The sequence below is a fragment of the Hypanus sabinus genome, chromosome 19, assembly GCF_030144855.1.
Source record: "Hypanus sabinus isolate sHypSab1 chromosome 19, sHypSab1.hap1, whole genome shotgun sequence".
Taxonomy (NCBI): Eukaryota; Metazoa; Chordata; class Chondrichthyes; order Myliobatiformes; family Dasyatidae; genus Hypanus; species Hypanus sabinus.
In genome coordinates this window covers 25,601,799-25,624,436 of record NC_082724.1, presented here as the reverse complement: position 1 = coordinate 25,624,436, position 22,638 = coordinate 25,601,799, and the positions used below count along the sequence as shown (strand labels likewise).

The window sequence follows — 22,638 nt, the reverse complement described above, 5'->3', positions numbered from 1 at the left end:
GCTGCATAGTTTAAAGTTTGGCAGCAGTGTAAATAGTGTTCTACCACCATATTGCACTGATGCTAACAACTGGCAATAAATTTCTCAGGCATCCATCTCTTCAAGATATTCAGATTGAAAAAGCTCCAGCCGGTGGTACATATCTGTATGTTGAATTGAATTGAAAATAATTTCTCAGTGCTCGTTCTTGGAAATCAATATTTTTGGAGACTAATTCAGAGAAAAGCTCTGGCATTCCTATATTTCCACAATTTGTAAATTTTTCTTATATAATCTGCTCAAGCACATGTGAGGTATTTGATGCACAAAATTCACATGAAATGGTGACATTTCCAATATAATATTCTTTAAATTTATCTTTGTATTTTTTATTCAGAAGTCTTTGTCAGTTTTTTTTCATATTTTTATGGCAGTCTATTAAATAAAGCAGTGAATTTTAAGGGTCAAAGTAATACTTAACCTTCACTTCTGCACCCCAAGGATCCTACTAACATAAAAATGTGTTGCTGTTAATCACAGTGCTTTTGGGTGAGGTACACTGCCATTTTTCCTTTATCACCTCTTTGCAATGGATGTGTCTATTGTGATGCTCTGCCTGTGTTGTACTAAAGCTGTAGAATAGGTATCGGAAGCAGGTCAAAAATGCATGGGAATCCTGGGGACAGAGGAAAATGTTCCTTGAACATCACAAGGAAAGTTTATGGAACCATAATCTTATTTCCAGATCTCCATCGATCAATGTAACATGAGACTAATGTTTTCACAGTGGTATCTATAGCCAGACACTTGCATCTGGACAGGTGACCACCTAATTAAATGGTCCCCTCAACTGCCAATTCCAATTTAGACTATCCTTTGACAAAGTTAGTCCTTTACTTTCCTGAATCAGTATTCATTCCATTAATGCCAAATGAGTCATTTTCAAGTAACTAGTAGATTTGGCATTCATAATCAATTGCTCGTGAACAAGATCCAGACAAAGTGGCGACAGTTATACAGTCCGTTTGGATAGGACATTGTGATTTTTAGACCATTGCTCATTTTTACTAAATAGTATAAGGTTTAACTTAAGTAAAGAAGGCCATGATAATACTCTTGATATGCATTAAATTTTAAGCCTGTCTTAAATTTTAGTCTTGAGAGATGTTTTATGTTCAATTAATAACTAAAATTGGTTTTAATTTTATCTTGTCCATAACACTTAGAATAACACTTTTCCCATTACTAATCAATACATTTTTTTCCTGCAGTGCAGCATTAGACATCCGGTGTACTCTTTAACATGAAGTACATAGCTTTGTCTCTGTGGTTGGCTTTCATTGATTGAAATCCATCAGCTGCATTAATGCTAATTATGTAATTTTGACATCTGTGAAGTAAATCATTATGGATGATGGGATTAGACTTTAAAGAGCATCTCCAGTCTAACATTGGTCTGAATTTAGTGCATTTATTGTAATATTGTAAAATATGAAATATTACTAACAATTTATGTAGTTTTCATCAGTAGTTTAGAACATTGCTACAGTAGATATCATAGTAGAAGTTCTAAAACAGCTTGATTAAATTTTTCAGACAAATGGCATCTTACTGACCATTCAGAAGACAGTTTCCATTTCAATTTCTCTCATCATTCCACACCCAAACCAGACCATTCCAGAGACAATTCACATTCAGAGCCAAAATTCAGCGAGACGAGAAATGAAGATAATTTGGCATCTTTAAGTGAAGATGATGAAAAAGAGGATGAATTGAAATTGAAGGACATATTTACATATTCATCACAGCCAAGGTCAGCTCCTCGTGGAAAGTTACAGAATATCTCATCACAAGGCATTATGTGGACAGTGAATATGAAGGGTGATGGAGAACAGGAAATTGCAGATGAGAGCGAAGCTGAACTGGAGTATGATTTCCATAGAGATTGTAGCAGTGAGGAGGTAAGCTCTATTTGAACTAGTAAGCCCTAGCTAAAGGATTTCTGATAGATATCAAAATGTGCAGTGATTTATGTTGGCAAATCTCAAATGTCATTTCCATGTCATCTGAACAATATGGAATCTTCAAATGTAATCCTGAAGATATTCTCAGTTTCTTAGCGATAATAATGATTGTAAAGAGCAAAGGCAGTTCAAACCAGCTGAGTTCATCTGTATATTATAATTTATATACACCAAGAGCCATTGAGCCTAGATTGAAAGAATCTACTTAATCCTTAAATTTTGAAAATAATTACATTGGTGAATAACTTCCTAGGTAATGTTTAATAAGGCTGTAGCATGCTATAATGATAATTGTGGACCAAATTACTCTCAGTTGTGTGGAAAAACTAGTATTATTACAGGCATGCATTTTACACAAGAATTATTTTTACTTCCAAAGATTAGTTGCATTCAGTGGGAAACAGTGAATATCTAATGCCATAGTTTCAAAGAAGGTCTGATTGTGAGGATAATTTCAGTTCTCAAACAAACAGTAACTACTTCAAGAAGTTACAGTTTTTTAGTGTATTTGGTTTTTGTAAGCTTGTAAAAAAAACCCAACTGAATGTGCTGCCATTCTCCTTAATTCAGATACCATTAAAACATTTTGGCTCTTGGGCAACATATCCCTTGATTCACTCCTTGCTTTCAGCATTCTGGTTTGGTGCAATAGCATTAGGATGTATTGGAAAGTGTGAAGCATGTATGAAAACAAATAACATATATCAGAAGATAATGAAGATAATCATACACAGCAAGAAAATACCCAATATAACAGTGCAACAGATAGAAAATATAGAGATGAATTACCCAAAGACAAGAAAATTAAGCTCAAGGTAGACATAAATAAAACTAGTAATGAAAAGTGAAAAGATAAAAAATACAGTAAATTAATGAGAGACCAAAACAAAATAGCAACATAAAGAACAGTGCAAATAAGAAGCCAGTGAATTTATGGATGGTTGTCCAAATAATGAGGCTGTAATTTAATCTTGAGTTCATATTCCTTCTCATATTTTATGAATGTCGACTGAGTCTTGAAATTAAATTGCAGCATTTTATTCAGAATTTATCATCTACTATTTTTGTAATGTGTCCAGAGCTCTCAATGGAGTGGAAATTGTATTAATGAGGGTTAGAAGTAATGCAGAAATGCCAATGATTGAAGAGAATGTGGGGCAGTATCGACATTACTTTCAAATAATGTTGTCATGTGATTCACAGGAACCTATAGTAATGCTTCTTTTATAATTTTGTACACATAAGTTATAATATTATGTTAGATTAAATTAAGCCAACAATTTTTGATGATATTTTAAGTTATGAAAGAGGCTTGAATAGTTATGAATATTTTTTGAATATGGACAATATTACAACTTTATATTCACTTTCTCCCCTGCATAATTTTTTCCAATATTTTAACGGTGATTAATATGAATGCTTTTTAGTTCAGTACTAAAATTGCACAGAGTGCAATTCTATTCACCTTTCAGAATAAAGCTGTCATTTAATTCAAAGGTAAGTATGTTATGTGTGTCATTTCCCAGTCAAGCAAGCTGCCGGGAAGATTAAAGGAAAATGGTCTGAAGTATCAAAGTTCTTTTTGTCATTAATTTGGCCCTCTTTAAAGTATTCAACAGAGAAAGTAATTAGGACTATTTCCTCGTGTGACAGGATCTTTAGATGTTCTTTCAAAAACTGTCAGCTGTACATTCTGAAATAGTGTTTTTAAGGTTTCCTAGATGTAAAGATGATTTAATGACCAAGAAAGAATTTTAAAGAGGTAGAAATACGTAATCTGGAAAATGGTGGAAGACTTCCCACTGTTTATTAAAAAAGATAATTGTCAAAAACATGTGAGAAAGTATGTCGTTTTCAGTGACTGAACACCAGAAACAACAATAAACCTCGTAACATCAGATTTAATGTTCAGTTTAATGAGAAATTGTGTTAAAATTAAAATTATAAATAATTATTAATTTTATACTCAATGTATAATTCTCTAGGCCTGACTCGTTGATTCAGACCTAAGCAATGGGACTTCCATTTGAACCCTACAAAGATACAATGAAAAAAACACAAGAGGAAACAAAATACACCTTAAAATTGATTGTGGTTGATTTTAAAGACTTTCTAAAAGGAGCCATCACTTTTTCCAAGTGTATTTTTGTTTCCTTGCTTTCTACAAACCTTCTTGTGTTTTTTTTTATATATAAGACAATTCCAAGCCAATTGCTTTAGTAGTTTTTGCTTCCAGCATAATTCTGGACAGATAAAACTGCTAGGTAGACTTATCTATTCTCCCTATCTATTTGGTTATTGTCACATCCTAGATATAGTTGGAAGTATAGAGTCATAAATTGCCAATGATACTAATCTAAGGACATGGTTAATAATGTAGAAACCAAAGTGCAAGATGACAAAAATTGTCTTCAATGCATGTGCCCAATTGGCTTATTGGGATCTTTGGTCTATCAATCTAGTTTACTATCATTGATATAAGTTGTGAAATTTCTCTGTTTTGTGGCGGCAGTACAAATACATAAAATTATTATATGTTACTATCAATAAATAAATAAATAATGCAAGAAAAAATAGCAAGGTAGATTTTATGAGTTCCTAAGCCTTTCAGAAATCTGATGGTAGGTGGAAAGAAGGTGTTCCTAAAATGTTGAATTTCAGTCTTCAAAGAATCATAGTACATTCATTATCAAAGTATGTGCGCAGTATACAACCCTGAGATTTGACTTCCCAATAATAGTCACAAAACAAAGAAAACCATGGAATCCATTGAAAGAAAAAAATCAATCCCCAACCCCCCCCCCGCCCACCATGCAAATGGAAAAAAGAGTGAGAAACACAGGTTATAAAACACAAAATTGAAAGAGTCCTTGCATACTCAGTTCACCTTAGTTTTCGTTCCATGTAGTGCTGTGTCATTCAATATCTGCAGACCCAGGGCTCCAGCACCATTCTCTGACAGTATCGAGGGAGAGAGAGAGACCATTCAAATGCAGGGACCTTCCCCTGGGAGCATTGAGCTAGAGGGAGAGAGCGAGACAGTCACATAGACACCTTCCTCCATCTACCAGCCTCTCGCTGCAAGGGAGAGGATTGTAGATGGCACCGCACACCTGTAGCCATGATGATTTCAACCTTCCTCGATGCACTAATCAGCGAGATTGCTAAGAAACATTACTGATCATGGGCTCACACCTCACCTCCAGACTTCTTGACCTCGAGGCCAAATGCCTTACAGAACACACTTGGAGACAGCGAAGTGCCAGATCTCTCAATCAGCCTGAAGACACACCACCAAAATGTAGACCATAGGCTCCAACAGTAGTAGAACCAAATTTGACAGAAAAAGACGATGTGAAAGAAGTAGTTTCGTGAACATCTGGAGAATGTCACCCTTAGTCACGTTGTTAGCTGGTGCCATTTTCTTCCAGAAGTCTTCAGACTCCTGTACCTCTTCCCCAATAATAGTATTGAGAACAGGGCATGTCGGGATGGTGAGCTTCCTTCTTGTGGTCCCACCTTTTGAAGGTGTTCTCGATGATGAGGAGGGTTGTGTTCATTTGGAGCTAGTTAAATCTGCAACCCTCTGCAGCCTCTTTCGATCCTGCACATTGGCGCCTTCATACTAGATAGTGATGCAAGCATTCAGGATGCTCTCCACTGTACATCTATAGAGATCTGCAAGTCTTTGGTGACATACCAAATCTTCTCAACTTCCTAATAAAATACAGCTGCTTTCATGCCTTCTTCATGATTGTGTCAATGTGTTAAGTTCAGGATAGATGCTCAAATGTTGATGCCCAGGAATTTAAAATTCAAAGCAGAGAAGTAACATTCCAGATGGCATTGAAGACATTGAACGGATGCATTAGAAGCACTCAGAAATGCTGAAATAGTAGCAGAAGAGATGGATGATATCTCAGGCTATCTACACACCTCCACAGCCAAGCACCAATGTGAGACTTTTTCCATTGCCACATTTTCCTCTTCATTCACCTTACAACCCACAAAATCAGAGTGCAAGCAATTCTTTCTCAATCCCGAGGGCCAATCTGAGAAGTAGAAATTGTTTAGGAGGAACTTGTTAACACATAGGATGGTACTGATGTCAAATCTACTATCAAAAGGAATGTTTGAAGAGAATAGAACTATGCCTTTGAGAAGGAAAATTAAAACATATCTTAAGGATAAGTGATTTGAAGGATTCAGGGTCTTGATAAGGGCATCCATATGAACTTTTAAAGAATTAGCATTATTCTATTGGAATAAATGATCTTGTTCTTTGATTAGATGTTATATAGCATGGTATTTGGTTTATTTTATATCAAATCTGAGGCAAAATCAATTGTGACATTGTTCATTCGAATACTCAATTACTTTACCTATTTCTGTCGGGCATTGATATACCTGGGAAAAAAATGTTTCTCATGGGTCTGGAATTACTCAGCAATGATGAGTCCACACCTCTAAATTTCCATATTTTTCCCATTACAAACACAGCTGAGAAAAGAAGACTCAGTTGAACTCTCGTTCACTGACATCAGCATTATTCATGGACAATAAATGAACTGTTACAGCTGTGGTTCATCCTCTTTATTGCCTGGAATTGACATCAGGTTAACTTATTAGCTTTTCTGGTAGCAAGATTGTCAGCTTTCCCTTCAGGAGGTTTGAGAGAGAAGTCAATACTTTTAACATTATCACCTTTTCAAAGAACTGTAAGGCTCTGCCATGTCCTCCTCTTCGGAGAGAAACTAGCTGTAAGGTACATTGTTCCATAATATTATATATTGATTGACGGCTATGCTAATAGTTCACTTTGTTTCCATTTATTAAGCTGCTAATAATAACATCACTTTTTAGAGAGCTTCTAATTGTTCAGAATTCCACATGAGTTTACCTCAATCAGCCATTAGCAAAGTCTTGTCAAACACAAGGTGGTTTTATCCTCCTCTTTAAGGCTTATTGATTCCCCTTTGGAATGTAAGGAGTCACTTGAGAGATGCCAGAGATAGCTCTTTCACATTTTCTCTACAGAATCCATCATTTTCTTTTCACATCATTTTAATTAAAATTTTGCCCCATTGCTTTTGAAAGTGGATCCTTTGGGTTCACTTCTGTAATCTGCATTAAGATAACTCAAATTCACAAAATTATTGGACTCAATATTCGCCTTAACTGTTCTGTGCACTCAGACTCTCCTGCAGGAAAGCTGCCATTGAAGGTCAATTCATTTAGTCAGAATCATCTGGAAAAATTCAAACACAAAGAGGCTCCTTTTTAATCATAATTGATATTACCATAATAGATTGTGATCAGTGAGAAAAATATTTGAAAGGAGATGCTAACTCAAGCAGCCTCAAAAAGAACATGGTTGCGCCCAAAAAACGTGATCCAAACTCTTCATGATAAGCAAAACTTTGAAAAAGTTGATGGTGAATTTGAGGCAGAAGTTTCCAAAGTGTGGGAGTTTCTCTTTCAATATTTTTATTAGTTTCTGCATAAAGGAATACAGAGTACAAGAAGATATATATGTCAAAAGAAAAAAAATAAAATAGTACCAAATATATCATATTAAAAATACAGTTACAATCACAAAACCCTGTATTCATAAAAAATTAAACTGTAATATTGAAATAAAATAATTTTGTTATACAGAAAAAAATCTAAACCCACTACCAAAGTCAGAGCTGTTTGGAAAAGCAAGAAAAAGGGAAGAAAACCCTTATCATATAATAAAATATATTATTAGCCACCATCTGTACTTTTACAACAAATCAAAGGTTTTGAAAGCAACTCAAAAATGGTCCACACAGTCTTGGCTAGATTCAATAACTGAACATCAGATCTTTTCTAAATTTAAGCATGACATAACATTCCATAACCATTGAGGGAGTTTCTAAAGAGGTGATAAAGATAAAGGGGGCATGGGGGACGAGTTTGGTAGAAAGGGGGCAGCTGTGGGATTATAGGCTTAATAAAGAATGAATTACTTATTATAAGCATTTGATCCTCAGTGTCTCAAAATTGATTACAGTGTTTACATGATCACCTCATCTCTTGCTAACCCACTGTTCTCTTGGACTTTGCTCAAAGTGTGTTATAAGTGTTGAAGAGCAATGTGACAGTTCTGTATTTGGCATATCATCAGAAATCTAGATTGAACAAATTGTGTTATTTCTGGGCCCAGCCTAATTAAGGCTAAGAAATATTAAAGAAATGAAGGGTGTTGGAAATGTGACCAATGTAGGTGGATGAGAATGGATGTGAGAAGATGGAAAGTAATGAGTTCTAAAGGTCATTAACAGACTGAAATGATGGGTATTCTGGAACAATTCTCCTTGTGGATCTATGGGAGGAGAGAGAAAACATTTTGTGTGGTTGGGGACCAGAAAGCTGGATGTTTTGGATTTCTGGAGTGTCAAAGGTCAGTGGACAATGGTCTGAAGTTCTGAAAGGTAGTTGTGATCCAGCGAGAGATATAGTGAGTTATCAGGGAAGTGGTACACCAGTGTCCCAAACAGTATTAACACTGCCTTTGGCAGTAAGTTTTAACGACAGTGTTGAAGTTGGTCCTTTGTAAACAAGAGTAATTTAGAGGGTGAGAACGAAATAGAAAAATTAAGATAGTCAGTGTTATAGTGGTAATAGAATCATAGAAAACAACAGCATAGAAACTGGCTCTTGGCCCACCTAGTCCATGCCGAACTGTTAATCTGCTTAGTCCCATCGACTTGCACCCAAACTATAGCCCATCCATGTACCTATCCAAATTTCTCTTAAATGAAAAGAACTAAAAAAAATACAGCAGAGGGAGGAGTCCAAATTTCAAAGACAGAAAAATAACAAGTTCATTTTACTCAGCTAAGAATCCTGGCCAAAGGAGTTGGCTCGAAGGCATGAAGATGGCAATATTGTTGAGCTTGATATGTATTGAGATGGCAGCAAAAGGGGATAAGGATGAGGCATCCAGTAGGATTGCTCATTCAGGATCTGAAAAAAGAAGATCAGAAGAGGGAGTGAAAGCATGCCAGAGGGCAAGATTTGGAGAGGAGATATGGTCTGAAAAAATAGAAAAGGAACCAGAAGAGTATTTAAATTCAAGAACAATTGAAGTTAAATAAAATCAAATTCCAATATTCTGTAAATAAAAATTACTTCACTATTGTTAACTATTAAAACAGAGCTACCAACCATTTTGATCTAGGGCAATTAAAAATAAAGTAGAACTTGGGTACTTTCCGTAAACTCTAACTATAATATTTTCAAAATCGCACTCAGTTGGGCTACTGTTTTAATTTCCACCAAAATTAATTTGCATAATCAGTATCATCAGATCTTCAATTAACCAACACAAAGGCAGAGTAATAGGTCGCAATCATATATTTTCATTCTATTAAAAAGAGCTCCCCAATATCTTTCAATGTGGTAATGTACAACATTATTAATGCAGCAGCAAAAGAGTTTGTCACCAAAACTTAACATTTTATTAAGAATATTCCTGTTCTCTAGCTGTGTGTAACTTGAACTGACTAAAATAATTTTCACTGTTTTTAGTTCATTGGTGTACAATTGGGCACCAAGAAAATTACTGCTTCTGCTGAAGAATCTCCTCCTGAAACGTCAACTATACTTTCTTCCATAGATGCTGCTTGGCCTGCTGAGATCTTCCAGCATTTTGTGTGTGTTGCTTGGATTTTCAGCATCTGCAGATTTTCTCTTGTTTCTGTTTCTGCCTGCTTATTCCGGTTTAAGATGGCACTGCTAAAGTTGTGCAACAGCTTACTGGTAATTCAGAAAGCAAGACGTATGACTAAAACATGATTAATAACCCATTTCATGAGGTAAATTGCTGTATACTATCACCACAGACAATGAATGTGAGAGCAGTGCTGGTGTATTGCAAAATAATGATGGAATGTTTTTGAGGCAGTTTCTGAGATGAAGATGGAGTTGGAGCGATATGAAGAGGAGTAGAGGTGGAGAGGTTTTTGGGCCCATCATCCTAAACCAGGTGCGAGATTGGATCGCTCAAGGTGCCGAGCCGATTTAGAGAGGTCTTCAGGGTGGCAGAGAAGTCTAGGCCCTGCACTGGGGCCTGTAGGAGCACAGCCTGGTGTTTGGATGATTTAAACACTGGCCCAGACAGATTGGAAGGGAAAGGTGCTGGAACCGGAGGTAAGGGTCGGGCCGATTTTGCTCACTCTCTTGCAATATATGTTCCTCTCTCTGCAGTGATGAGGCTGTGAGTCTGCTCCAGCTGCTCAGCACTTCATATCTGTGAGCTTGGTGGCACTTTGCCCCAGTATATGATGATCTTGAGACCTAGGTTTTGGGCCCACTCTGGTTGCTCCAGTGGTTCAGGTCTATGGAGTCAATTTGGTTCAGAATGCTGTTGCTTGCTTGTAATTTTTGCATGAGTTGTGTTTTTTTTTCTCACTGGCTGCACATTTGCTGTTGGTCTTTCTTTTTTTTTAATTGGGTTCTTTCAGATCTCTTGTTTTGTGGCTGGCTGTAACCAGCACTGCTCTCTCAAAGTTTATAATTAATGCATACTTGAATATAAATGTACTTTGAATCTTGAACTTTGATTCTTTCCTTGAAAAGAAACTGGTCACATTTCGAGTGGCCCTGATCCAAGGCATTTTGGGATGTGAACATGGGCAGAGTCTGATCAAAGAAACTGAATCTTAAGCCAACATAAAAGTTGAAAAAAAATATAAATGTAACAGCTTTGGGGCAAATTCTCAAGTTAAATGTTCCCCAATTAGTTTTTACTGATTTTGTTGATTTTTACTGGATTGTGCTCCATGATCTCCATCAGCACTGGTGCACCACAAGGCTGTGTGCTTAATACCATGCTCTACTCACTTTACACTTATAACTGTGTGGCTAAGCACAGCTCCAATGCCATATTCAAGTTTGCTGATGACACCACTGTTGGAGGCTGAATCAAAGGTGATGGTGAATCAGCATATTGGAGGGAGACTGAAAATCTGGCTGAGTGGTGTCATAACAACAACCTCTTACTCAATGTCTGCAAGACCAAAATACTGATAATAGTCTTCAGTAGAAGAAAACCAGAGGCCCATTGGCCAATCGTCATCGGATCAAATGTGGAGAAGATTAGCAACTTTAAATTACTAGATGTTATTATTTCAGAAAACCTGTCCTGGGCTCAGCATGTAAGTGCAATTGTGAAGAAAGCACAGTAGTGCATTGACTTCCTTTGGAGTTTGCAGAGATTTGGCATGACATCTAAAACCTTGACAAACTTCTATAGATGTATTGTGGTATGGAAACACCAATGCCCTTAAATGGAAAATCCTACAAAAAGTAGTGCATATTGCCCAGTCCATCAAGGGTAAAGCCCTCCTAACCATTGAGCACATCTACACAGAAAAACTGTCGCAGGAAAGCAGCATCCATCATTAGGGACGCCCACCATCCAGGTCATGTTCTCCTCTCTCTGCTGCCATCAGGAAGTAGGTACAAGAAACTCAGGACTCACACCACGAGGTTCAGGAACAGTTGTTACCCCTCAGCCATCAGGCTCTTGAAGCAAAGGGGATAACGTCACTTGTCCCATCGTTGAAATGTTTCCACAAACAACAGACTCACTTACAAGGACTCTTCATGTCATGTTCTCAAGGCAGAAGATTGGGGCTGAGTGGAAAATTGGATCACACGTGATGAAGTGACTTGATGGGCCAAATGGCTTAATTCTGCTCATATATCTTATGGTCTTAGCAGTTACCTGGTTTCCTGCATTAATTACTCATAAAATGTGGTCTGATCTTCATCAAAGTCGCTAAAGCAACAAACACAATCTGCCTAGACTAATAACCCACAAACAATTGTACTACTTCTCGCCAATACTGAGTACGCCATTTACTCAATCACAGTTTACATTCAAAGAAGTAGGTGCACCACTGGTGTAATGCGTTCTACAGAAGTTATTTGGAGGTGTAGGTTGTCAAGGTGCCCTGCCCTATCAAAAAGACACACAAAGTCATGTTACTGACAGAGCCCGCTTTTCTCAAGAAAGATCTATTTGTATACACCATGCCTTGATCAAAACAACCTTCAGAGGACCTTAGAAGCCAAATTATAGAGATGCATGAAGCTAGAAAAGGCTACAAAAGCATTTCTAAAGACCTGAGTCCACAGTACGAGAAATTGTCTGCAAATGGAGGAAATTCAATATTGGTGCTACTCTCTCTAGGAGTAGGCGTCCTACAAAGATAACACCAAGAGCAGAACATGCAATGCTGAACGAGGTGAGAAAGAAAGCAAAGGTAAAGACCTGCAGAAATCCCTAGAAGTCAAGTCAAGTTTATTGTCATTTGACTATATACATGTATTTAACATATATAAAACCATATAACATATGTAGGAAGGAGACACTGTTTCTCCAAACCTGGCTGTAAAGCACAGTAGTACACACATGATAACTTATGAAAATAAGGATAAAATCTACAGTATATTAATATTAAATATTACACTGGAATATTGTTAAGTCTCTGTTCATTTGTCCAGTATAAGAAAACCACTGAACAAGAACGATGTTCATGGAAGGACACCACGGAGTAAACCACTGCTTTCAAAAAAAAATTGCTGCATGCCCCAAGTTTGTGAGACCACCTGAATGTTCCCCACTTCTGAGACAATGTTCTGTGGACAGATGAGACAAAAGTTTAACTTTTTGGCAGAAATGCACACCACTATGTTTGGAGGAAAAGGGAAACTGCACACCAACAACAAAACCTCATCCTAACTGTGATTCATGGTGGAAGGAGCATCATGGTTTGGGGCTGCTTTGCTACCTCAGGGCCTGGGCAGCTTGCAATCGTTGAGGGAACAAAATTGTATCAAGACATTTTACAGGAGAGTGTCAGCGTAGCAGTCCGTCACTTGACATTTAATAGAAGTTAGATGATTCAACAAGACAGTGATCCAAATGCAAGAGTAAATCAACATCAAAATGTTTTGAAAAGAAGAAAATTCAAGTTTTGGAATGGCCAAGTCAGAGTTCAGACCTTCACGCAATTCAAATGCTGTGGCATGACCTGAAGAAGGCTGTTCATGCAAAGTATCACTGAAATATTGATGAACTGAAACAATTTTGTATGGAGGAAAGGTCTAAAATTCCTCCTCACCATTGAACAAGTCTCGTCGTCAGCAGTTACAGAAAATGTTTGATGTAGGTTATTGACGCTAAAGGAGATTCTACCCATTATTAAATACAGGGGTTCACATTCTTAGCTTAGGCAGATTGCAGTTGGCTATTATTGTGACTTAGATGAAGATCAGACAACATTTTATGAGTAATTAATGCAGAAGCCAGATAATTGCAAAGGTTTCACAAATTTTTCTTGCAACTGTGTGTACTTTGATAATAAAATTTTCTTTGAACTTTGATATTATGTGCATAAACTGATTAAAAACATTATCCCATAATCAATCCCAGTTGTGCAAGTTCAGAGGATGCAATGTTTCTTTGTTAAGAAGCCCAATGATTCAGAAGACAAAATCAAAACAGCGCATCACCAGATATGCAGACATTTAATAAAAGATTCAAATTTGAGGATGGGACTGATTTTGTGTTGTCTGTTCAAAGTCTGTCACTGGTCTTTTTTCTCTTTCCTATCATGGGATGGCAATAATGGATCAAGTAGTAGGCAAGATAAGTGCTTCAGTGTTTGATGAAGACACTGTGCACTTTCCATGAGCTATCCCTGTTATAAAACATTTTACAAGTATTGAACCAGTGGCAATTTAAGAAGAGGGAAACAGGCCAGCGGTTAAATATCCATAGGAATAATCAGGTGAGCTGTTGTTGTTAAAATGTAGGAAATACTATAGAATAGCTGGAATGGAATTTTTCTGGTGGTGAAGCTGCTAAAAGTACATGTCAATATTGGACTATAAATTAGACTGAGATTTTAGACAACAGTTAAATGCTATTCTTCTTATAACTCAATTTGATTTGATAAACTTTTGTTCACCAGCATTGAAGTAAATTGCTTGAGTTTGTGCTAAAGCATCTGTGCAAGGCTAAAACCTGCAACAGATGGTCAACAGTTATGTTTGTTTTTGACATGTCATTAAATCTGAAAGCCTAATAGTTTTCTTGCATTTCTGCATATTTATTTCAGTTTTCTACCATTAAATGCAGTTGATCTTCAGTCTCTTATTCATTACATCTTCTATCTTCATAATAGCAAAATTAACTATAGAGTAATTCTCTCATATCAAAACAGAATGGTTAAAATCAACTAAACCTTATTATTGGGAGTTTATATGCATTAGAAATTTGGTTATGACCAAGAATGCATTTTGAAATATTGTAACTCAGTTTTTAATGAAAAATTAATAAATAAATAAATCATAGCATCAATTGATTTGGGCTATCTCTACTCAGCATTGCATAACACAACTAGAAAATTTCTCGACTAATACTATGTGCAGAGCCTTATATTTTACACATTTCTGGTATCTATCTGCACATAAAATGAAGACTGTCAATAAAAAATTGAGCAATATGTAAAGAGGATCTGTCCACTTGGAGGATAAATCCCAGGCTTGCGAGGATATTGTGGGAAGTAAGGGATGTAATTGCAGAGGCCCTGTATCATCCTGAGAATGAGTAAGGTATGGGAAGACTGAAGGTACTAATACTGTGGCTTTATTTAAAAAGGACTACAAAGACAAGCCAGGAGACTACGTGCTAGTAAGCCTAACATCTGTGGTGGAAAAGTGTCTAGAGTAGATTCTGAAAGACAGGATCAATCTGTATTTGAAGAGCTTAAAAAAAAACTTATTAGGGATAATCAGCAGAGCGTTGTGTGTGGGAAATTTTGTCTCAGGGATTTGGCTGAGATTATTGAAGAGGTGAAAATTGATGGGGGCACGGTGGAGATGCTGTCTAAATGGACGTCATACAATGTTCCACATGGTAGGCTAGTCTGGAAGGTTAGATCACATGGGTGAGTGAATCAATTGGATACAACACTAGCTTGACAGAAGGGAAAAGGGGGTGGTAGTGAAATGTTGTCACTCAGTTTGGAGGCCTGTGTGCTGCAGGGATCAGTGCTGGTGCATTACAATTACAACTTGGATGAAAACGAAGGTGGTATGATTAGTAAGTTTACAGCTGACACCAAAATTTATGCTGTGATGGACAGTGGAAAAGGTTGCCTAAAGCTACAGCAGATTCAAGGTCAACTGAGAGGGTGAGCCAAGAAATGGAAGACGTAAGTTAACTCTCATAATTACTAAGTGATGCAGTTTGGGAGGTTAAACTACAGCACGGTATACACAGTGATTGGCAGGATTCTGGGGTGTATTGTACGTTTGTAGAATAGACAGATTTAGCGATACAAGAATATGGTTTTCTTAAAGTGCCAACATAGGTAGACAAAATGGTGAGGAAGGCATGTGGCACATGTACCTTCATCAGACAGGTCATTGGATACAAGCATTGAGACATCATGTTGCAGATGTACAAGATGTTGGTTAATCTCCACCTGGAATATTTTGAGCAGTTTTGGTCATCATACTAAAGGAAGAATGTGATTAACCCAGAGAGAGTATCGAAAAGGTTCATGGGATTTGACCAGAAATAAAGGGTGTAAGTTTAAAGGGGAGATTTGATAGATTGGGACTGTTTTTCCTGGAGTGAACAAGTCTGGGGAATGACCTTAATAAGATTTTCAAAATCATGAGGGGCATGGATAAGGTGAATAGTCAGAGAAATCAGGCCTTCATTTAGATAGCATAATTGAACGTTATAATGAAAATGTACTTAATTGGATGCCACTGCTGTTCCTAACTTAAGAGCATTTTTTTATTGTTAAAAATTAATTATTCTAGAATTGCATTATTTTTAAGTCTTTCATAAGTGTTGGTAGCTATGATCAGGTTCCAGAGTTAATGTTAAAGATCAGAAAAAAATGCTTCCAGGAAGAGTGGTGTTTGTAATATAATTCTTCAATAACACAGATGATGTATGCTTGTTTTTTTGCTTTCCTTGCTGTTAATTGATAAATGGTAGAACTTAAAATCCTTGTTCATCAAACAGGAAAAATGGAAATTAAATTAACATAGCTCCTTAATCAAGTTGCTTGCATATTTGACTCATAAATTTGGGTCTTTGTCATCTCATTGAAACACACAGAAGAATTGGGTATTATATTACATGAGTCAAAGGAAGAATCACAACATGTATGTATTTTTATCTTACTAAAGTCAATTTATTAGAAAGTACAGCAAGATTGTATCAGTGAAAAGAGTAAACAAATTTCGTTAGGCGAAACAGTCTTAGAAACTAACAGAATACATTTTGCAGATACAGTAAGTCAACGAGAACTCAGGAAAAAAATAGTCTGTACAATGTTGTAAAACTTTTATGAGCTCTAGAATGGTCAGCTCCAGCAGAGAACTCAGCAAAGTTCTCTGGACAGCAAAGGGAAGTAAGGTTATTGATTGCAAGAGGATAAAAAAGGAATAATAGGGTACCACGGTAGCATAGTGAATAGCACATGCTATTAGATGTTAAAGGTCTCAGAGTTCAGAGTTCAATTCCAGCACTGTCTGTAAGAAGTTTGCATGTCCACATATCAGTAGGTTAATTGTTCATTGTACGTTAGCCTGTGATTCGGCTAGGATTAAATAGCAGGGTTGCTGGGAGCCGCAGCTTGTTGGGCCGAAAGGGCCTGTTCTGCGCCTTATCTCTATGTGAATAAAAATAAACCCGTTCTGGAAGTATTAATCAGGAATAATATGAGCATTCAACAGAGGGTAATAGATGAATTTTCAAGGCTTGAATCTATTCGGATATGGTTAAAGACTAGAAAAGAAATTTCTTCACTCTATGATTTCTTTGAATACAAGTAGTAAGAGAAGTGTAACATTTACAATCTCGAGTCCCCTTGACATCCTGACATTAACTTTTAATAATATGTTCCTTCCAGCATATCACTGTAAGCTGTACCAATATACAATATTTTTATGTTATCTAGTAGTCTAATCTTAAGTTCTTTTCTTTTTGCTTACTATGTCTTGCAACTTTGTTGAATTCAACTAGTCAACATCACTGATTAAGAAATCACCAGATTCACATAAGATGCACCCTAGGTTTTTAGTAAAAATGGAAATAGAGAAACTCAAATCAATCAATCTTATTCTAACCTGTAATTATAAGAACTGTTGGGAGTAATGGGAATTGTCAATACCACTTCAAAAACAGGAAGGGAGAAAAATTTAGTGACAACGTGGCAGACAGTCCAATGATGCTTATGGGAAGGACTTTTCAAGGCAAGGTTAACGATGTGGAATACAAATTATAACGGGAGATAGAAAAGGCATGTAAAAGGGGCAATGTTACCATAGTTATGGTAGATTTCACTATGCAGGTATTTTGGGAAAATCAGATTGGATCCCAAAAGAGGGGAATTGTAGAACGCCCACGAGATGGCTTTTTTGAGCAGCTTATGTTTGAGCCCTCTAGGGGAAAGGCAGTACTGGATTGGTTTTGTGTAATGAAAGGGATTTGATTAGAGAGTTTAAGGTAAAGGAATCCTTAAGAGACACTGATTATAATATGATAGAATTCACCCTGCAGTTTGAGAGGGAGAAGCTAAAATCAGATGCATCAATATTACAGTGGAGTAAAGGGAATTACTGGGGAATGGTAGAGGAGCTGGCCAAAGTTGATTGGAAGGGGACACTAGCAGGGATGATGGCAGTACAGCAATGGCTGGAGTTTCTGGGAGTAATTTGGAAGGTGCGATATAGATGCATCCCAAAGATGAAGAAGTATTTTTGAGGAAGGATAAAACAACCATGGCTGACAAGGGAAGTCAGCATAAAAGCAAAAGAGAGGGTGTAGTAGTATAGAAAAAATTAGTGGGAAGTTAGAGGATTGAGAAGATTTAAAATAAAACAACAAAAGGCAACTAAAAATGCCATAAGGAGAGAAAAGATTAAATATAAAGGTAAGCTAGACAATAATATAGAAGTGGATACCAAAAGTTCTTTCGAGATACATTAAGAGTAAAAGAGATGAGAGAGTGAATTTCGGACCACTGGAAATTGATAGTAATGGGGGACAAAGAAATGGTAGGTGAACTTAAGCACAGAATAGAAGATAGTAGTTCGTTGTTTATAATCTGCTGGCCCACTGATTGCCAATGCTGTCTAGTCAGAACGTACTTGTCTTTTCCATTGTGCCTATCAGTTTTTTTTTTGACTACCTGACTTGTGTTGTGAGTTGTGGTTTGCATTTGTTTGATGTGAAAAATTCTATATTCTGACTTTTTTGGTAAATAGTCTTTCAAAAAAATCATAATCTAATAAGAATTTTTTTATTATTACAAACTGCTATTACAGACTATGACAAAAGTGTTGCTTCAAAAATTTCACAGCAATGTTGTGACTTCGAATTTGTTGTTTCTGAGAAAGTTGAGACTAGTTCAATTGAGATGTTCACTGCTGTGTTGAACTGCATGTTTAGAGATAAAGAACTGTCAATTCTTGTTGACTTTGTTCGAATATTTCAAGTTTCTAGGGCTGATTGCAAATGTGGATTCAGTCTTATGAATTCAATCAAATGTAAATCCAGAAACGGATGGATTTGTAATAAAGACAAACACGATAAAGCTTATAAAATGTGAAAGGTTTTCTTTGTTGTACTGTATTTCATTATACCCTTCAATTAATAAATAATAATCAAAAGTATGTGATTTCTCAGTTTTCATTCTAAATATTGATAATATGCATATTACAAAAACAAAACATTAAAAACACCATGCAGTTTTCAGATCATCTAAAAATTTCCTGCCCAGTCCAATGGTTGGTTCACATAGCTGTAAAAAGAAAATAGTATTGGCCCATAGTATTGGAAAGAAGCAAGCATGAATAGAAGATTGGCTGACTGGAAAGAGGCAAAGTGTGTGAATAAAGCGGCCTTTTCTCAGTAGGTGCTGGAGACTAGTTCTACAGGGTTCAGTACTGGAACTGCTCCTTTCATGTTATATTTCAATGATGGAATTACTGGCTTTGTGGCCAAATTTGTGGATGATATGAAGATAAGTGGAGGAGATGGTAGTGTTGAGGAAGCGGGAGTCTGCAGAAGGACTTAGACAGATTGGGAGAATGGGCAAAGAAATGGCAGACGGAATATAGTGTAGGGAGGTATATGATTATGCACTTTGGTGGAAAGAATAAAGGCCTAGACTATTATCTAAACAGGAAGAAAATTCAAAAATCAGAGGTGCCAAGAGACAAGAGTCCTCATGTAGGATTCCATTATGGTTAATTATAGGTTGAGTCGGTAGTAAGCAAAGCAAATGCAATGTTAACATTCATTTTGAAAGGACAAGAATATAAAAGTAAAGTTATAATGCTGAGGTTTTATAAGGCATTGGTCAGACCACACTTTGTATTGATTATTGTGAGCAGTTTTGGGCCCTTTATCTAAGAAAAAAATGTTCTGGCATTGGAGAGGGTCCAGAGGAGTATAATTAAATTATTCTGGGAATGAAAGATGAATATATGATGGCTCTGAGCCTGTACTTGCTGGAGTTCAGAAGAATGAGGGGGGTATATCATTGAAACCTATTGAATATTGAAAGGTGCAGATAGAATGGATGTGGAGAGGATGTTTCTGATAGTGGAGGAGTCTAGGACTGGAGGGCACAGCCTTAGAATAGAGGGACTTCTATTTAGAACAGAGATGAGGAGGGATTTTTTTAGCCACAGGGTAGGGCACTGTGGAATTCATTGCCACAGTGCCCTACTGTGGAGTCCAAGCCTGAGGGTGTATTTAAAACAGCGATTGATAGCTTCTTGATTAGTCAGAGCATCAGAAAAGGTGATGATGAAAAGGCAGGAAAATGGAGTTGAGGTGGAGAATAGATCAGCTATGGTCGAATGATAGAGTAGATTCAATGGGCCAAATGGCCTAATTCTGCTGCTATGCCTTATCATCGTATTTGGCATACAGGTACTTGCTAGGTTACTGCAGGGTCCCTGTGAAGTGTTTGTGAACTGAGATTCCAAGTAACAGGAAATGCCTGCAGTCCCACAGCGACAGGTAAATCCTTACTGCTGATTTGCTAAATATACAGGGTCTGCATAAATCAGATGCTCATAAATTGGGAGAGGGGGGACTTGCAATGTGTGCACTTCTGGTCAAGGTGCGTCATGATGTTGCCTGATTAGAGAGAATTAACTGCAAGGGGAAGTAGGACAATCTTGGATAGCTTTTTTCCCTGGAGTATGAAAGGCAGCCTAAGATTATGGGAGGCATCAATATAGTGGAGAATATTTTTTCCAAGGAATAAATGTCAACTTCTAAAGGGCGTAGCTTCAAGATATGAGGGGTAAGTTTAAAGGACACTTGCTAGGCAAGCATTTTTTACATGGAATAGCTGCCTGGAACCCGCTGCCAGAGGAAGTAGTGGAAGCAGATGTGATTGCACAGTTTCAGAGGCATTTAGATGGGTACATTGACAAGCAAGAATCAAAGGAATATAGACCTTGTGCAGGCAGATGGGATTAGCTTAATTTGGCATCAGGTTTAGCACAGTCATCATGGGACAAATGACTTGTTCTTTGTTGTAGTATTCTATGCTGTAAAACAGAGAGAAACTAAATCCTTTTGGGAAATGGCATGATAACCAATTGTCATAAATATAAAGAAACTAGAAAAAATACCAGAGGGAAATCATAAATTATTACTTGACCTATTCCGTAGCATGTTCAGATCTAATTTCAAATTTACAGCGTGTGCAGAGTTGTGCTTCTGATCCATTTTTTTCACAAATTATTGAACACAAAATGAGACAATGGCAGCATCAATTTGCTCCTCTCAATATTTCACCAGATTTATAGTGAAGCAGCTATGCTTTTATATGCATAGCTCAGCTGTTTGAATGTCAGTATTCAGCAGCTATGACGGTTACTTTCTTGTTATCAATCACGGTTATTCCTTTGTGCAGGTGTAACAGCACTGACAACAGAGGATTGAGCAGGTTAACCTCCCTGTACATACGTGTGGGTGTATTCTGTTGTAATTATCTTGATCTCATGTTGCAATTTCTAACTCTTTTTTCCCGTTGTTCCAGGGAATCAGCATGCTCTACTGAATAATAGTTTTGAAAATTGGTGAATATGGATTCCTTGTTGACATTTTTTAATAAATCTGGATTTAGTAACATGCTCATATGAGCACTCCTGCACAATCATTATTTCATTTATCATGTAAGAGGAACATGGAGAGGTGAAATATGATCTCTGAATTTACGATAAACATTTATTCCAACAACTGCATACATTTGAATAGTTTCCATATCACTTGGAAGCAAATTTAAGATTCTTCTCATACCTGTGCAAATTAGTGGAGTTTAAAACATAGAAACCATCATTCTACTTGTGATGAAACGTATTTATTACTAATGGAGCAGATTATAACCAACAGCCATCAGCTATTGAGAGATTTAAAAATCTTATTTAGTTTTGTTTTTCCAATACATATTCATATTTTAATTAGTGTATTGTATATCAGTTTTATTTTTTAAAATAAATTGACTACCTTTTAATTCTTGAATGATTTGTTAATTTTGCAGCTGTATAAAACTTTAGCTGGGCCTTGTTTGGAACATGGCATGCAGTTCTGGCCTCGCAGTACAGGGAGGATATGGAAGCTTTAGAGAGGGTGCAGGAAAGGTTCACCAGGGTGTTATTTGGATTAGAAGCCATTAGCTATAAGGAAGAGGTTGGACAAACTTGGACTACTTTCTCTGGAAAGTTGACAGCTGTGGGGCAACCTGAAAAGAGTCTATAAAAATATGAGTGGCTTAGATAAGGTAGTCAAGCTCTTTTTTTTCCCAGGATGGAACTGTCAAATACTAGAGCCCATAGCTTAAAGGTGAGAGGTGGGAAGTTTAAAGGAGATATGAGACAGTTTTTTTTCACTCGCAGTGTAGTAGCTGCCTGTGGAAGGTGGTGCAAGTAGGCATGATTTAGAAGCATTTAGAGAACGCACATGAAGAGAAAGGAAATGAAGGGATATAAAATATATTCAGCAGATGGGATTAGTTTAAATTGGCATCATAGTTGGCAAAACTATGGTAGTTCAAAGGGTCTGTTCCTCTACTGGACCGTTCTGTGTTCACTGTCTGCAGCTGAGTTGCCACTGGACCCATAGGAATGTTGACAACTCCCCAGTTAAAATGACTCAGTGGGATTAGTAAGGGTGGGAACCGTAAAGTCAGAGCTGTGATCAGCACAATCAAGGCTGTTATTTGATATTAAAAAAGGCTATCAATAATTCTACTCCTGCAATTGCTAAATGGTGCTCCATATTCAATAGCTTACTACCTTTGAATAATTGTTCAAAGAGAGCAATCACTTTTCCAGTTATCTTCCTAGATTTTATTTGCATCATCCGTTGTGAAGTTTATTTCAGTCTTAGCAGAGTAGGCTTTAAAGGGAAATTGTTCTCTTTGTCAAGGTAAGTATATGGCAGAACAATTATTCTTGCAAAATTAATCAATATTTTTGGCAGAAATCAACTTCCTAATTTGTCCAAGGCTGATATAGATTTTTTGGCACTCATAGTATTGCAAGA

General features: G+C 36.8%; 1 protein-coding gene across 3 annotated transcripts in view; it reads left to right on the top strand.

Moving 5' to 3' along the window:
• The window catches only part of cfap20dc (CFAP20 domain containing), a 487,560-nt gene that overhangs the window by 295,763 nt on the left and 169,159 nt on the right, over positions 1 to 22,638 (top strand). For 2 of the 3 annotated variants that reach the window (XM_059944236.1, XM_059944235.1), the window contains one exon: positions 1,576 to 1,940. In XM_059944236.1, coding sequence (XP_059800219.1) covers positions 1,576 to 1,940 — 365 coding nt within the window. Of the gene's footprint in view, positions 1 to 1,575; positions 1,941 to 22,638 lie in introns of those variants that run through there. The other variant, XM_059944237.1, reaches the window with a different exon arrangement.